Below are 17,404 nucleotides of genomic sequence, written 5' to 3'. Positions count from 1 at the left end.
ACTTTGATGTTTTAGGTTCAGACTTGGTGTTTTTTTAATAGGAAATGGCCTTCAGAGGAGGAAGAGTTGGAAATGCTGTCCTGGGAAGTGCTTCTGGTTGTTGTTGTAAAGCATCTTTTATCGTGTGTTTCAAACACAGACTGTGTAGATAGAGAAATTTCTGCAGCAGTTAAAATACTCATTTTTGTTTCATGTCTAATATTTTTATATACAGGTTTATTCCAGAGTTGGAAAGACTCTAATAATATATTTTATCCATGTTTGGAAAAAGATAATTGCTCCAGACGAAGAGGATTAACACTGGTATTGCAAAAAGATGAGTATGTTAAAACCAAGTGGACTTAAGGCTCCTTCAAAGACCATCAAGCATGGGAGTACGTTGCTGAAAACACCTGCATCTGTTGCAGCTGGTAAGGAATATTTTAATATCTTAACTTTTCCCTTGCTCATCTTGTAATAAAAAGTACCTTAAAAGCTATGATTATATGCTATTTTTACTGGTTTTGTTATTTTTGCTTGCATTTTTGGTCTTAAAAAATGTGTACAATGTGCAAAACATCTAAAGTTACTAATTGGATGTGATCGAGCAGTTTTTCTTGAAGAAAGCTTGTTGTGATAGAAATGATTGGGTAGTTTTTGAGGTAAGACTTGTAATCTTTACAAGATTTTTACCAAAACCTACACTAAACGCATTCAATGTCTCTGTCCTTAGATTTGGCATTACTGTATTTCAGAGATGACAGTGTTTTCCTCAGTAAGAAAATTTCGAATGTGCTTGTCCTTTTAGAAATCATGCTTTTCCAAATGCTTGTTCCATTGAAACTAAGTAATGATGCTGTCTGGAGTATTAGTGTATTTGATTCCTTTTGCTTTCTCATTGTGCTTGATTCCAGCTCCAGCAGAAAAAGCAGCTTCCAGTGAAAAGGCCTCAAGCACAACCACTGCAGATGCACATGAAGAGTTTGTGGATGATTTCAGAGTTGGGGAGCGTGTTTGGGTCAACGGCAATAAACCTGGCTTTATTCAGTTCCTTGGTGAAACACAATTTGCTCCAGGACAGTGGGCAGGGATTGTTCTAGATGAACCAATTGGTAAGAATGATGGCTCTGTGGCTGGAGTTCGCTATTTCCAGTGTGAACCCTTGAGGGGAATATTTACAAGACCATCAAAATTGACAAGAAAAGTGCTGACAGAAGATGAAGCCAACGGTACACAGACAACTCATGCTTCTAGAGCTACATCACCAACTTCCACATCAGCTGCTAGTGTGGTGTCTTCGGCTGCTGCTGCACTTCCGCCTTCAGGAATTCCACAAAAAACTTCACCACTTGCTGCTAAGGAACATTCAGCTCCTTCTCAGATTAGCAATCTTTCAAAAACTGCAAGTGAGTCTATATCCAATCTCTCTGAAGCCGGTTCACTAAAGAAAGGAGAAAGGGAGCTCAAAATTGGAGATCGAGTTCTGGTAAGATTCCCCTGCAGCCTCTGTGATTGCTTTTGATTGCTTGAGAAATTGTAACTTCTGCTAATATTCAAAACTTTTCTACTGTTCCCTTGGTCAAGGCAATCTAAACTTATGCTCTAGCTTTCTTCTCATTGAATGTCTTCTGTAGACAAGCTCTTTGCGTGCAGTTTTGCGTGTGTGGGAAGATCTTTGCATTACCAAGATAAAATGTTAACCATTTCAGCAGTTTTAAATTTATTATGTTTTGCCAATGTTTAAAAACCACATTTGGTCTTTAACAACATCCTTGTAGCTTATCTTTCCGTAACTTCCAAGAACTGCAGTCATGCTAAATAAAAGCCAAGCTTGTGAGATTTCCATGCAGCCTTTTTGTACTATTCAGGGCCGTGTCTTTAGAAAGTTAATAGTTCAATAATTGATTGTTCCCCTGATGGTGATAGGCAGCAACAGAAGTAGTCACATAATGCCACTGATCACCCAGGAATTACGTGTTCCGTTGGTGACATGCCATGTTACTTGGCTGCCCTTCCTAAATTCAGAACCCTAAATGCTTCTGCTGATGTATCATTTCACTGTTCTGAAAGGGAGTTCAGTTTTGTTAGTTTAAATACTTTTTTAAAAATAATTATGTTGCGTACCTTTTATATTTGGATCAGTGTGATACAGTATGGGTCATTTTTGATAACCAATTTGACGTCCACCTACTAAAAAAGAGGGGAGCTTGGCCTTCTGAAACACCAGCCTTTGCTTGAAAAGGCAGTAGAAAGCTGGTGATACCTTGTTTATTTTGTTGTATTTCTTCATTTGGAGGCTATGTATGTAGCCATCAGATGTAACCAGAGTGATATTTGTATGTCCACCAGATCTCTGATCACTGTAGTGGAGATCTGATTTTAGGTTTGAATTACTTGTGTGTCATTAAGCTGAAGAATTGTCTGTCTTCTATTTTGATACACTCTCCTTTTATTATAGTATAACTTTAAAAATTTCCATTTGGTAAAAACAAGCAGAGGAGCAAATGCCCTGGCATAGAAAACATTTCTGGGGTTACTGAAAGAACCTTTTGTAAAAAAAATCTCATGGATTTTATTGTTTGTCCTGCACTGCCCCGCCAGATAATGATTCTGCAGTGAAGGTGGATTGATATTTTAGTTATGTTTTAAATTTATTTTTTTGAGGAAGAATTTGACTCCACTTTCTGTGTAAAGAGAGCTTAAAACATCGGGTGAAGTTGAAGAGAGTGTGAAGGAAACTAAGGTGAAGTGAGGGCAAGGTCTGTCTGACAGCTAGAGTTGGGCTGAGAAGTGTTTTCTTGGAGTGGCAATGGAAACAAAGATTTACGGTTTATCCCTAGCTATTTCTGTCAGTGAGTAGAGCCCTGTCCTCTTCCAATCAGCGTCGTTTTTTTAACCACTTGTTTGCCTTTTTCTCAAGGACCTTTGTGAGATCTTCTGGGATATCCTCTTTGTGTGGGAAAAATTCTTGGATGCCTATGAGGGCATCACTCTTAACTTTCCTGTATCTTGTTAAGGCAAGTTACAGAAGCAGGGTATCCGAACTGCCGCAGTTTGAAGGTAGTAAGGTCCCAAATTCTGTTTGTTAGGTAGAACAGATTAAACTTCATCCTCCCTACTTCCTCTGTTTACCTGAAGTATTCCTGTTGAATCATCAAATTGTAGTTTGAAGTTTTGGGGCAATTCCTAGCACAGCGTGTCAGTATGCATATTTGTCAGTTATATGCTAGTCTAAGACAGGAATATGAATGTTGAGTGGACAGGATTCTTGTCTGCTGGTTTTTAACCCTTTTGGGTCCCATGCTAATTTTTTGTAGTAGATCACCAACTCAGCTGATGGCATGTCCAATATAATAGTTCACATGTAAATATTTCAAATCACCAGATTAGTGCAAGTAATAGTAAACTTGGCTGAATAATCCATTCATCTGTTAATATTTTTTTTCCTCTGTGCCACCAAACTCCCGTCCGGCCCTATGGTCTGTAGAATTGAGCTGTTACTGAGTAATTGCTGGAAACTGTTCTCAGAGCCTACAGCTAGCACTGGTGGTTGTGAAAGACCTGCCTGTCACTTACTGTAGCTTGCCTAGCCATTCCTTCTCCATCAAAGGCACAAATGCAACTGGACTGCTCCATGTCCTTTGTTTTCTGTTTGTACTGACAGCAGTAACTTTTCAGTAATACGTTATGCAAGAGGATGAGAGACTTGATGGAAGTTTAAGTCCCACCTCAGCACAGAATTTCCTCTCGGGCTGACAAAGTAGCATCAAAGGCCTCAGATACGCTCCAGTCTGACCATGCCATTGCAGAACTCCAGCGACTAAACGCTGCGCACATTCGTCAGTTCCTGCAGCTTGGACTGGCTGCTCTTAATACTTTGTGAAGGTTCTTAGTAATAGCAGTGCCGTGATGATTATGGATATATGGGGAAAACAGCTGCAGGGAATTGCATCTTGAAAACGGTGAGCCTCCAGCAGCGTAGAATTGCAGTTCAGTAGAACAATGAATTCATGATAGACAAAAGCTCATTTGGGAGTCTTGTCAAAATACTTAACTGAAAAAGTATGTCCTTAAGGGCAAATTCATAGATGGGTAAGTCAGCTCGCCAGCTAAGATTACGTTCTAGAATGGACTTCAGATGTGGCTCAACTTTGTTGATCTTGGTGTGTGATCTTAGGGTGTGGAGTGTTACACTGGAGTATTTCAATCTGTTAATTTTTTTCCCTTCTAACTTTGGTTTTAAAGTTTACGTAATAGGAGTTACCTTAAATTGATCTGTTCAATTTTTTAAATTATTATTATTTTTTGGCAACTGGCTGTTTTTGGATGATACCTTCAACAGAAAGGACAAAATCATACAGTTTTTTTCTGCCCAGTCTGGGTTATCAAGAAACAAGAGGCCATTCTGACAACTATTTAAATGCCAGAGAAATGTGTTCATCAATTCACATCTGAACTCAGCTTCTTTTTGCGTTACAGAGATGTAATTTTTGACACAGGTTTGTTGAACCTGAAATGTTGGGTTCAAAGCATTTCAGGCTTGACAAACTGACATTTCCCAACAGCTAAGCTTTGTTGGAACATTTTTCAGTTCCTGCTGAGGTGTTAGTGCTATTCCTCTCGTGAAAAGCAGCTGTGAACTCTTCACAGTTGCTTCTGCATTCTGTCACAGCAAACTACTGCATCAGATGTTCGTAGCCAGTGGTGGTGGGATGAGGGAGTTTGATTAAGGGCTCTATGTGCAAAGAAATCTTGGAGAGGTGTTTAAGGCTGTAGAGCATGCTCTGTATTGTTTTGTGTGGATAGAAAAAAAATGTCTTAAGCTTATTTTCTTATTCCTCTGATCTCTAGTTGGTTCACCGGTCTTTTGTGCATTTAAACTTAGAATTACCTAATGCTACGTGGTCCCGTATGTAGAGTCCCCCCAGACTTCTGTGGGAGAACTGATGTCTTTAAAACAATGTGTAGATTTAGTAATAAAGGAAGCTTCCAGTGTATATATCCCAGATTTATTTGGATAGGAAGACAGGTGTACTACTGGATCTTTCCTTAATTCAGGTAACATTAGGAAGAATAATGATTACGCACAAACTAAGAGTTTGGAACAGTCATTCAGATGCTTGTCAGAGAAAAGAAATTCCACTGGAAAAAAAAAAAAGCCCAGGTAGAGTTGTGAGGTGATCACCTATACATTCTCAAATGCAGTCTTGCTTAGAGTATCTCATGTGAGGTTGTACTGAACAGTGCAATAGATGTGGAGATGCAAAGATGCAAAAGCAAGCAGGCTTGCTTTTTTAGGGGGCAGAAAACATCTTTTTCAAAAGACCTTGTATATAAAAAAAAAAAAGTTGCATTTACATCAAAACAGATAGACAGTGCTTCAAGGGTATGTCAGCTGAGCTGTGTTCCTGTGGGTGCCTGTAGAAAAATACTTGTGGCAGATTTGCTCCAGGTCAGCTACAACTTTTTCTTTTTTTTTTTTTTCCCCTCCATTTGAAGATGACATGTTCCAGGCCATTAAATCGAGTTGTAAACATCAGAAAAATAGCTTGTGGTAGACAGCAATGTCCGTAAGGGAAATACAATGATCATGGAGAAATTCACATTGTCCTGTTTTGTTAGAGGTTTATCATTCTTGAGATTCTGGCGGAGTCAAAGCAAATCAAAAGCAAATCAAACTAAGTGAATACATGAGCTGAAGTATTACACCCCAAAATAGATGTTCCAGTGCAAAAGCAGAGGTCCTTTAAATTTCTGTAGTTTACTCCTTCTCAAAGACGATTAGGTTAAAACAGCACACAAGCCCTCTGCTGTCTTGGAAATCTCTGATAAGAAGTCTGTCTCCCTCAAATCCTGGTATAGCTGAGCTATATTCAGCAAGCATGTACTTCTTTGCCTAGTTGACTTGAAGCTGAGCAGTAATTTTCCTTTCACTTACAAGTATTTGGAAATACTTCATGTTAGTATGTAGAAATGTTGAAAATATATGGAGATAAAGTAATAGTTAAAATAATTGTGGTTTCTGATATCTAACTCATTATTCAGCTTTTCATTTGTTGCATTGATGTGTAACTTGGAAAAAATAATATAGCTAAACAAAGAAAAAGTTATTAATGCAAATAGTAATTCAAATAGCTCTGTATTACCCATAATTTCCATTCTTATCATCTGAAGTATGTTCTGGAGTCTGGATATGATTTAGCTGTTAGAGAGGGGACATTCTCTCTGGGCAGCCTGATCTCTTACTTGGAGATTGCTGTAAGGTAGGAAATGTTTGTGTGGAAATCTGCGCTTCCTTCATTGCACTTGCCCAGCCTTTACTGGACATTAACTCATTTAGTGGGTTAATGGCAGAGGGCAAGGTTTGTAATACAGCTGAGGCTGAAAATTTATGCTCCAGTTTCAGCATTTTGAACCTTGTATGAATAAGAATTCCTATGCAGAAAGTGATCCCTTCTTGTGCCAGTGGAAGTGTTGTCGCTAGGCACTAAACCAGATGGGGAAAGAGTAACTGAAAATTAATTCAGAAAACAAATTACTTTCAGGCTAAGCCAGTTTCTGTTTCCTGTTTGAGTTGCAGCCAGAGAACCTGTTTGCCCTGGTATTGCAAACACTTCGGATTTCTTAAGAGCCCAATGCAAAGTTGGTTTTAAAAACAAACAAACCCCCCTGAATTAACCAACTTAACAAACCTAACTTGTTGAAGTAAAAGGGGGAAACCTGCTTTGTGTGACAACCATTGCACCTACCAAAGGTTGAAGCAGCTTTGAGAGCGTCTTAGGCTTTTTTCCAGAGGGACCAGATGCTGTATTTTAAATAAATAAATAAATTTTAAAAAAAATCTTATCAACCTAAGGGGCCTTAGTCTTCTCAAGGGATTAAAGTGCTTTCATTCATTTAACCAGTTACAGCTTCATCATGGTCTGCCAAATCTGGTGCTTCTGGAGCTGAGCTGTAAAGCTGTAACTTGGGCCTCTGTCCATATGTTCACAGAAGGTTGCAAACTAGATTTACAGACATGTGCTGGTGTGGCCTTTTTGCAAAGTTATTCTCTCTGCATGAGTAACATCTAATTTCTTCTTATTGTCTGTTCTACACTGCTTGCTGTAAGTTATTTCTTGCTTTGTTGTTTCTTACTGAGTTCTTTAGTGATGTAATAGGCAGAGACTGATGGGAGATTACGGTCAGATGTTTCCACCCGTGTAACCTATTGGCAAATAAACATGACGAAGGTCTGTCAACTGATTACATTCCAGAACTCCTAAAAGCAATGAATGGGGAAAGAAACTTTGCATGTAGAGAGAAGTTTCTCCCCTTAGAAGTAATCCTGCGTTGACCGTGTGGTGTTTTTAAGTTCTCCATTTTCTAGTGTCTATGACATTCTGCATAGAAAATGGATTTAGTTTATTTAAAAACGTGTAATAGTCAGTATTTAACTGTTTTTAGAAAAACAAATATTCATTGGCATCGTTACTATTAAAGCAATGCAAAAATGTCTTGCCACAATGCATATGAGGATAGAAAAGGAAGAAAAATTTGGAAGCTGAGAACAGGCGAGTGTTGTGTGCTGGGCTGGGGCTGTAACTGCAAATGTACTGCAGTGTTTAACTGCTCAGTCACACTTTTGCTTTGTCCTTAGTCTGAGTTGACTGTCAGGTATTTTGATGGCTTTGTCATGTTAAGTCAAGGATGAAAGCAATGCTTTTATTTATGTATGTATGTATATTTAGACATAGTATTTTGGATACTGTAAAGTATAGTGTTAGATTAGTTTGCAGAGTGGTTGCTGCAGCGTGAAATATATGTATGAGAACGTAGCTGAAGGGTAGAGAGTACCTGCAGGCTTTGTCTGCAATTCATTATCTGGGTGATTTTCTCCATGCAAGCCACAGCTTTCTTTTAGTGTTACTTTTAAGCATTTTTCAGGACGTGTTGTTACCTATCTGCTCGCAGATAAATTTATCTTACTGCAGCAAGGTGTGAGTTGTGTCTGTCTGTGAGTCATTTTGTGCTGGCAACTCCTTATTGAACTTAAAATTGCATGTGAGTTGCTGGGATATAGGGACAGCAATAGGTGACTTCTCCATATGCTTTGTTAATGGCTTGTTCGTGCAGGACCGGGGGTTTCTTCTGTGTGTACGGACTCCCTGTCTCCCTTCCCCTCCCGCCGCCTTCCCAAGGGGAGTGGTATCCCGGAACATGTTGTCCTTGCTCATTACAGCACAGGATGGGCGAAAGCACAGTTTATTTGTTTACTTGTTTTAGTCTTTGCCTTTGCTTTTTTTGTGGTGGCAAATTCACATGTGGCTTTTGTAGAACGGAATTGCTGTTAGTTTTTGTATTGCTTCCGTTGTGACTGAATGAGTTGATTGAATGAATTGAACCTCAGTAGCACATAATTTTTAATTATTAAACTGTTTTCCAAGTGAAGGGCTGTGTGATAGCCCTATATCTCATTGCACATTATTTTACCTCTTTTGTCCACTTTGGCCTTGCTTTTGAACTTGCTAGTCAACTGCAACCAAATTGGGTAGAAATGTAGAGGTTTCAAAGATAACTTCTTACCCGCTTCATGGAAACAGCCAAATAGACGGTAGAGAATGTAACTACTGATTTTGGGAAAGCTGCAATTTGCCTTCACAGATTTTTGCACATCAGAGAAGCTACATGAACAATGTCTTGTCTAAATACTGTTCCCATCAACAGAAATAACCTGTAGTCACTCCTGAGTTTTTAGACAGCAAAGTCACTGGATCATAATATCCAATGCCACAGGAGAACTGACGTCATTAATCCTGCTATTCACAGAATTGCTGGTTTGAAAAATCTGCATTAGGGGGGCAGGTTTAAAGTTCAGTAGATACTCTAGCGCTCTTCTAGTCATGCCTTGATCAAGGGTCAGATGTTAGGCAGATATTTCTAAAAGGAAACAGGCTAATCTGGAAAAGTTGAATCTAGACTGCCTAGTATCAGGCAAATACTCACAGAGTAGCCAGATGTTGACAAACAAAAACACGGCAGTTTTGTCAAACAGGTTTTACTTCCTTCTTTGAAACTATAGATTTAGTGGAAAAAACCCAAACCTCAGAGATACTTTGTGTCCCAAATGGTGGGATTTTTGATTTTAAAATTTTTAATAGTCTGGCCATCTAACTTCAAAATTAGCATTGGACTTTACTGATATATTTAAGAACTGATGGCAAACACCACTGCCACCACTCCCCACCCCCCAAAAAAAGTGGCTTGCTTGGTTCCACTGGGTGTGATCACTAGTGTGTTTTCTCTTTGAGCTAATCTCGTGCCAATACTAGTCAGTACTTTGGTCCGTGCTCTGGACTTGTCATTTCAGCAGGCCAAGCTGCCGGTTGCATTTTGCACTCAATGGCAGAGTTTATAAGCCTAAGAATGAGAGTGTAACCTGCGTAACAGCCATGGGCAGCTGTCTGCTGGAGAGACTAGTGACTGAAGGAGATCCAGGAGCTGAAGGTGCTGAAGGAGTTCGTGGGTTGATGTGGCAGAAGGACCAACAAAAATACGTGGCGCTCTAAGCGGTGCTGACCCTGCTTTTGGTCAGTACTCAGATACTCTCTGTAGTTACATCCTTAGTGATTTGAAAAGCCCATTGGAAACCTTGGTGAGAACTCAGAACACAGCTGCAAAATGACTCCAGCAAGAGAAAGTATCTTCCAGTAAAAGATTTTAAGAACTCAATCCGTTTAATTTACGGAGGGAAAAATTGAGGTGTTTTGCTTGAAACGTGTATGTTCCTGCATGGTGAATGCCAGTTGCTGAAGAGCTCTTTAATCTTCCAAATAACAGCCTAATGAGAGTCGGTGGCTAGAAGCCACAGTCAGATTTGTTTTATTCCAAATTTAAATATGTTTCTAGCAGCGGTGTGATTAACTATGAAAATAGACTATCAGTGGAAGCATGTTTCCTGATAGATATCAGCTCTGATCTAAAAACATCAGCGCATATAGCTTAGCTCAGTACAGGGACAGGGTTAATTACAGATGTAACGGGGTGAAATGTAAAGACCTGTTTCAGGAGAGCCAGAGGAGATGGTTCCCTCTGGCCTTGAACGGGTGAACAAATCAATTAAATACAATTGCTTTTGCCAGCTGGAAATGGTTCCTCTAAATTTTGAGAAACAAGAGAGAGAAGATTCTGATTAGTGGATCCCAGGTTTTTCAAAGGTGGTGCTTGTTACGGTTTCTTTGCTTTTTCAGGTGTTGTGTATGATGAGTGCTGGGTTGAATGGTTCTGGAAATGCCCGGTCTGTGACAAACACAGAATTATCCAAGTGATGCTTTTCAAGAGTCACCATAAATAAGTGCTCAGGCAGAAGGGGAGACAGAGCGATTGTTATTCACCTTTTAGCTCTGCTCAGCTGGTCTGAGTATGGGATACTGTTATACTGACAGTGTTTCAGGCAATGGCTATCCTCTTTTTAGAGGGGTCTTTTCAGTGTACTTTTCAGTGAATATTGTTTAAATAGCAGTCTCATTTTTTAGACCATTTCTTTTTTCCTGTATTACACTGGTTTATTTGTTTCCTACTTCTACATATCTTTGGAAATGCAGCTCCACAAAGGTTCTCACAAAGTTTTACGTGCTCACCCTGATGTGCTTTGCTCACCCTGATGTGCTTTCCTCAGGAAGCTTTTAACTGCTTCAGGGTTACAGACCCATTTTGCCACTTCACTTTACATTGCAGTAAGTTAATGTAAGCTTAGTTATAATTTGATAAATGGAATATATTGCTCCTCCCATGTGTTTGACACAACACTAGTGAATTCCAAGCAAATTTCCTCACTGCATAATGACCCATAGCCTAACCTGGATTCTCTGGCATATTATTGCTTTATGTTTCACAGCTTGACTATATTGAGTGTGATAACTGACTAAAAAAAGGTCTGGCAGTTCTTTTCTCTGATCTATTATTTAGTGACCTGCCTTCGCATGAATGAAGGTCATGGAAGACTGTCTTCATGGTAGCGATGCCCCGTTTTTCCACCTAACTTTTAGAAACTTCTTTTCCTGTTTCCTTTAGAAACTGGGCTTTCTTTTTGGTTCTTCATGCACTACTGGGAAGTAGAACCACTGGCAAATACAACTAGTTTTTTGGGTTTGGGTTTTTTATTTTTTAATTTCTTTGCTGTAGTTCTTATAATTAAATTTTTAAATAATTTTTCTATAATTCTATAGCAAGTGCTATAATTCTGTAAGTAGTTCTTTTTTTCATATTGGTATATGGAGTTTGGTGTAATCACGTCACATGCAGAGCACTTAATTGCAGCTGGAGATAAATATATCGTTTGAGGCAGATGTCTGTGAATGATTAGAAGTCTTCAATAGATTCAGGCTTTAGAGAGCAATGCTGACCCTGTCTTTAAAGCTGAAGACTTTTGCTTGAAACTGCACAAAATTGCTTATATAGACATTTGTCGATGCTGTGAGCACTTCACTGCTACAGTGACCCCTGATTCCTGCTGTTGGTGAGGATACGCCTTTCCATACGAGCAGAAATGTTGTAGCCGGTTATTCAAAGCAGCTTGACTAGGTTTGGAAAAAAACAGAAATTCTGTGGCGTTTTTCCTTGCATCTTGTTTTAAAATAACCCTGCTACCATGGTTACAAGACTAGTCACATTGCTGTTTCTCCTGGGGATCTCACGTTGTGCATCCCCATATGTCTTGGGATATGAATTCCTCCATTTGCTCACTCCCACCGGGCCTTGGGTTGCAGCCCCATGCACGTCCGCTGTGATCGCTGTAGCAGGTCCAGCAGGCACTGGTCATTGCCAAAGCTTTTCTACTGGATCGTGTCTCCCGGTTTGTGATTTGGATGCAACGTCTTCAAAATAAATGCCATACATTTTTTACCTAAACGTGGAAGATGAGCAGGGCCAAGGTGTGAAACAACAAGGAATGAGTATTCTGCACCTGAGTTTAATCTGTATTATCCTGGAACTAGCGTTATTTATCGAGAGGTTTATTTACAGTTGGAGGGAACAGTTTGCAGCAGTTGATCCTGTCTCCGGGAGTCTTTGCGTGTAGTTATCCTTTTCCACTGCCGTGGTTCAGGTAGCTCTTGTCTTGCTTACCCCACTTACCTTCCTATGGAAAGGTTTTGTGTGGACTTATGTTGTTTAGTAAAAAAAAACCCCAAACAAACCACGAAACAACCCCACCGCTCCACAAACTGCAATAAAATTCCTTGGCCTGGCTGAACAGTTCTGTGAAAGGAGCTGAGGAATCCCTCTGCCACCACAGACCTGACTATTGTCTTTGAAGGGATGCTCCTTATCTAGGCTATTGTTCTAGTTTTCCTGTCTATTTCTTTAACGGATTTTTTACAGCCTCTTTTGATTTAACCCTGTTTATTCAAGGGGGCAGCTGTACAAAATTGAGCAGGGAAACAATACGCACAGAACTAACCAGTCTTTTCACCTAAGGATGTCTTCCAAATTTATCTTTAAAGAAAACAAAACAAAACAAACCCAACAACAAACCGCCAAAAAAACCCAAGAACAAAGAAAAATAACCCAAACCCCCAAACTTGCTAGAAGAGGAATAGGGAGAAGGATGGCTTGGAAGTCCTAGGATGGACTGGTAGTATGGACACTTGCATGTTTTTCTTTCATGCTGCTCACTTAAATTTTATTTTTATGTTTGTACTTTAGTTAATGATATTTATCCTCTAGAAAAAGTAATTATGTCTGAAGGTGAATAATATACGTTGACTTAAGGGATGGTTCTTCCCAGGAAATACTTTTAACAAATATTGTGTGTTCCCTCTTCAGCACTGTGCCACAGAGATCTGGATTCCATGTGACTCTTTTGGCCGGTTACGGTTCTTTTTTTCGAGGACAGTTACTCGTGCTTGTTTTCCGAGAGGGGAAGTTTGTCTGTTCTCTGCCAAGAACACCAAATACCAAACGTTCAACTAGTTACTATATTAGGCTGAGTCATGATAACTGTAAACTTTGTGTATTTTTATTCCATGAAGAGTAATAATTTGCTACAGTGCCCCTTAAAGCGAGATACAGAGAGGACCTGGAGATTAAACGTTTTTTCAAGACTGCCTCTAATGAGAGAGGGGGAGGGGGCTGCCACCTGAAATACTGGATTAAAGATGTCTCTGTCAGCTTTCTCGTTTTAGTAATATCAAAAAGGGTTAATTTTTCTCCCCTGGTTTTCTGAGGTTTATGTGGATTAGGATTTTTTTTTTTCTCATCAGCTGAAGCCCTGCGTTGCTAACAGAGCTGTCGGCTCTGGGAAGTTGATGAGCCAGAAGCTGGAGCACAAATGTGTGTGGCAGCTACTGTGGGCTACCTTAGTACTTCGTGGACACTTAGCGCTTTCATGCAAGATAATGCCCTCCACTCCTGGGTTCCTCACAGTTAACCTCTTGTGTGAATGCTTCCCGAATTGTTAATATGAATTATCTAGTGTATGGTGATCATGCACCTTAGTTTATGGCACAAGAAGCTTGTTGTTCTCTAGTTATCCTGGGAATGTCTAATGTAAAAATCATATGAAATCCTAATTTGCTTTTTAGTATATAAAAAGGAAAAATTACAGTCTTTGTGTTAGCAGGCTACATCCGAGCTCTCTGCCAAGGCTACAAAATATATTCCTCAATGTGTAATGTGTGCTGGAAAACACAAGTGGGGAAAAAAACAATGGCCCTGAAAATGTCTGTGTTGAATCCAGTGAATCTCTTGAAGAGGTTTTCATTAACATTTGCTTGTTTTCCTAATGCTAGATGCAGGCTGAACAGATTTTCACACAAATAGGGCACAGCATATTGTCATTCTGACCTGCAAGGATCCTGCAGTTCTGGCTTGTGGCCCGTCTTGGCAAGTATCAGCCACACTGAACACCTTTTGCTTCTTCACTTAATTTAATTCTTCCTCCCCCTGGGCATTATGGAAAGCTATATCTTGCAGACATTGCAAGCAAATGGCATGGCTATAAATATTTAATATTATGAGTTTGAAAACAGCTGATTTCTAGTCAACAATGTGGTTGCGCAGATCTGTTCAACATATTAGAACAAACCTGTAGGCAACAGAATATGCACCTTGAAATAAGAACTGGTCACGTCAATAGCGTGCTTTGTGAACATGATTATACTGAACGCTTTTTACAGTGTATTTGATATTTTGATTTGGAAATGTATTAAATGCAGTTGTGTGTCTTGCTGCTTCAGGTTGGTGGAACAAAAGCTGGAGTTGTGCGTTTCTTGGGAGAAACCGACTTTGCTAAAGGAGAGTGGTGTGGAGTAGAACTGGATGAACCTCTGGGAAAGAATGATGGCGCTGTTGCTGGAACAAGGTTAGTCTGTCATCAGATAGCAGCTGCCTTAAAGGTTTTGCATCTCTCTCTTCTGTTTTACTTTTTTTAAAGTATCTTGCATGAAACTTTTTATCAAGGGAGGTAGTTGGGCTGTAAACCTGACTGTCTGCTGATGGTGGGTCCTTAAACACTGATTTGAATTTTGTGATGCCTACACATCTCTGAAAGTCTGCATCAACCCCACGTTCCTGGGATTAGTTGATCTCTCCTTCTCCCATGTGAGTTTTATTCATAGACTGATAATGGAAACCACAATTTCCTGCTTTTTGGACGTCTGCTTGGAATGAATGCTCAGTTGAGAAAATATCTGTTGACTATCTAATAGCTGAACTTAAAGAAAATCTTCCTGCATCACAGAAATGGAAAGCACTTATACCTATAGTTGCTTTGTTATAAAGATTGGGAACAGTATAGCTGCCTTATCCAGAAGTGACACTTGGAAAGCATGAATTCACATCTCAATCGAACTATCTTTCTCATTTGGTAGAACGAACAGTCCTTCAGCTCATTAAAAAGAGGTTTACAAGGATTGTGCCACCTTAATTGTGTGTAATAAAATGCAAAACGACTCGATTTAATTAAAATCTGATTTTTATTTTTAGCTCTCATCACATTTGTTGTTGCGGCTCAGAGGAACGTATCAGAGAGGAAAGCTATGCATGTTAAACTTTGAATCTGAATGGAATTTTTAGGAAACAGAGCTTAGCTCAAGTGTTTACTCTGTTGAATTTCTGAAGTCTGATATAATCATGTTTTTTCAACCTCCTAAAGTCCCCTTTCCAAATCTAGTGTTAAAGAAAAAAGCGCAATCTAATATAGATTGTCACCTGCTGTTACCCTGTCCCTTAATACTTTCAGACTATTGATCTGGAATTCTGTGTGAAGCCAGACCATGCATCTGAAAAGACAGCAGTTAGTTTAGTCCCTCATCTGTCTGCTTTTTTAAAGGTATTTTCAGTGTCAGCCAAAATACGGTTTGTTTGCTCCAGTCCACAAAGTCACGAAGATCGGATTCCCTTCGACCACACCGGCGAAAGCCAAGACAACTGTGCGAAAAGTGCTCGCGACTCCCACAGCCCTGAAACGTAGTCCCAGTGCATCTTCCCTGAGCTCTCTCAGTTCTGTGGCATCTTCAGTAAGCAGCAAGCCGAGCCGTACAGGACTAGTAAGCTTCTTTTTCTGTTGCATGCTTTACGTTCCCAAGCAGGAATCCACGTGGCACTTGCCTGTGGTCTACTTGCGTAAATTGAGACTAGAACAGATCTTGGGGAGAGCACAATATGCATTGGATTGTGCTCCCTTTTTCACTCAAAGCATGCATGAAGGAAGGAAATCTTAGCTAGCCCTGAAGAGTAGCTGAATATTTGAATTTTTAAGCTTACAGCGTTAATTCAGGCTAACTGAGTTACTGCGATAAGAAAGGGGCTTGTCATGCTGATGGACTGAAAAGGCACCAGTGTTCTCTGACTGGAATCGCCATTTAGTTGTTCGTTTTCCTAGCACTGCCTCTGCCGTACGGGGTTTGTGTTTGAGGATCTGGTGTGCACTAAATCTTCCATAAATCGAGCTTGTTTTGTTAAGCAGGAAGCTTCAAATTGTCCAAAACGTAAAATATTTTCTTTTTCTCTTAAAGAGATGAGTCAGTGGAGAAATACAGAAGTAGCAGTTGTCAAGTCTTTGCTGACAAGAAGCCTCTTTCTTTTCTTTTAGATTTGGTTTTAATTGTATGAATTCATGCAGGCTAAATGTTGCAAAGTACAGTGGCTCAGGTGAATTCTAACACAGTACTAATTCCACCTAATACACTTACTATGGATTCTTTTTAAGTTGCTCTGTTACATAAACGTCCTAATCTTGGGTTGCAGCAGTAAAACGGAAATCTTCTGGGAAAGCTGAATTTTAAAGAGTCTCTCTTTTAAGGGAATTAAAAGCATAGAAATAATTGGGTTTTTCCACAGTCACCCTAGATTTTTTTCCTTTTTTTAAAAAACCAAAGTACATAAATACATCTAATTAGAAAGAGATCACTCCCACTGATCTGGAACTGGTGAGCTGGCACACTGTCCCACTGACCAGCAGGTGCAGAGCAAGCGAGATGACTTACCACAGTCCTTCAGACTGAAGGAGATTACAAGTGAACAGAGGTCAACAGTTGGTCAGGGCACCAGGGTTAATACCTTGTCACAAAAAGCGTGAGGGATTTTTCTTTGGCACAAACGGTGGGACTTCATTACTTAATCCATGCTGGAAGTTGCTCTTGTAGCTGCGGAGTGCCCCCTAGTCTGAAATTGGGGCGGTGACGTACGGCGCTGCCTCGGGTTCAGGGCAGACTTTGTGAGCTTAGCATGAACCTCTCCATTTTATTCCGCGTGCTGTGGTACTCTAAGCAGCAAAAGTACAGTTACACACTGTGAATTCCTAGAACATACTGGCTTGTTTTGCCTCTGTGTTGTGCCCCAGGGCTTTTGCATGGTTTTGGGCTGTAAAATATGAAGCTTCTGTTATCCATTATTTCTGGAATGAAAATTCCAGCTTTCTTCCAAGTCTTTTTCTCAGGCAACACGAACATGTGGTTACCATCCAAGTTAAAAGGACTGTCAAAATAATTCTGATGCTTTTTCTTTAAAAGTTAAGCTGCTGAAAAAACAGGATTTCCTGAAATCCCTTTTGACACAGCAGACTTTTCTTGCTCTGATTTCTAGGAAAATTATAACTTACCTGGAAATTGCTGGGCTCCTACATAGTCTTCTCAGTTATTCAGGGCTGTTGATGGTTTCTTCTTTCTGTGTGAGAAAAGCAACTCTCAAAGTGGGTGGTCTAATAATTTAAGAGGGCTGTCTGATGCAATTTGTATTTATTGCCAAGTGTGAAGGAAGTTGATGTTTGTCTGAAATCTTTCGGGTTTCTTTTGGAATCGGGAATCAAGTCAAGTTTGATTTGAAGAGCTAGAGTTGTTTAAAAGCAATACATTGTGGAATGAGATATCTTTTAGAAACTTGAGAGGATCTGAAACAACTATCTAAGCATCAAAGTGGAAGATGGTTTATTCTATCTTGTACCTTT

The 17,404-nt window shown here is 39.7% G+C and overlaps 1 protein-coding gene across 2 annotated transcripts in view; it reads left to right on the top strand.

Annotated features, from left to right (window-relative positions):
- Positions 1–316: 316 nt before the first annotated feature.
- Positions 317–17,404, top strand: part of CLIP1 (CAP-Gly domain containing linker protein 1) — a 58,287-nt gene continuing 41,199 nt past the window's right edge. For both annotated transcript variants that reach the window (XM_086474098.1, XM_086474097.1), the window contains exons 1-4: positions 317–410; positions 894–1,465; positions 14,196–14,320; positions 15,290–15,506. In XM_086474098.1, the coding sequence (XP_086330224.1) occupies positions 317–410; positions 894–1,465; positions 14,196–14,320; positions 15,290–15,506 (1,008 nt within the window). The remainder of the gene's footprint in view (positions 411–893; positions 1,466–14,195; positions 14,321–15,289; positions 15,507–17,404) is intronic.

This window comes from Leptosomus discolor, chromosome 16 (assembly GCF_034619465.1).
Source record: "Leptosomus discolor isolate bLepDis1 chromosome 16, bLepDis1.hap2, whole genome shotgun sequence".
Lineage (NCBI taxonomy): Eukaryota > Metazoa > Chordata > Aves > Leptosomiformes > Leptosomidae > Leptosomus > Leptosomus discolor.
The sequence above is the reverse complement of the archived record's forward strand: the minus strand, read 5'-3'. Positions and strand labels throughout refer to the sequence as shown.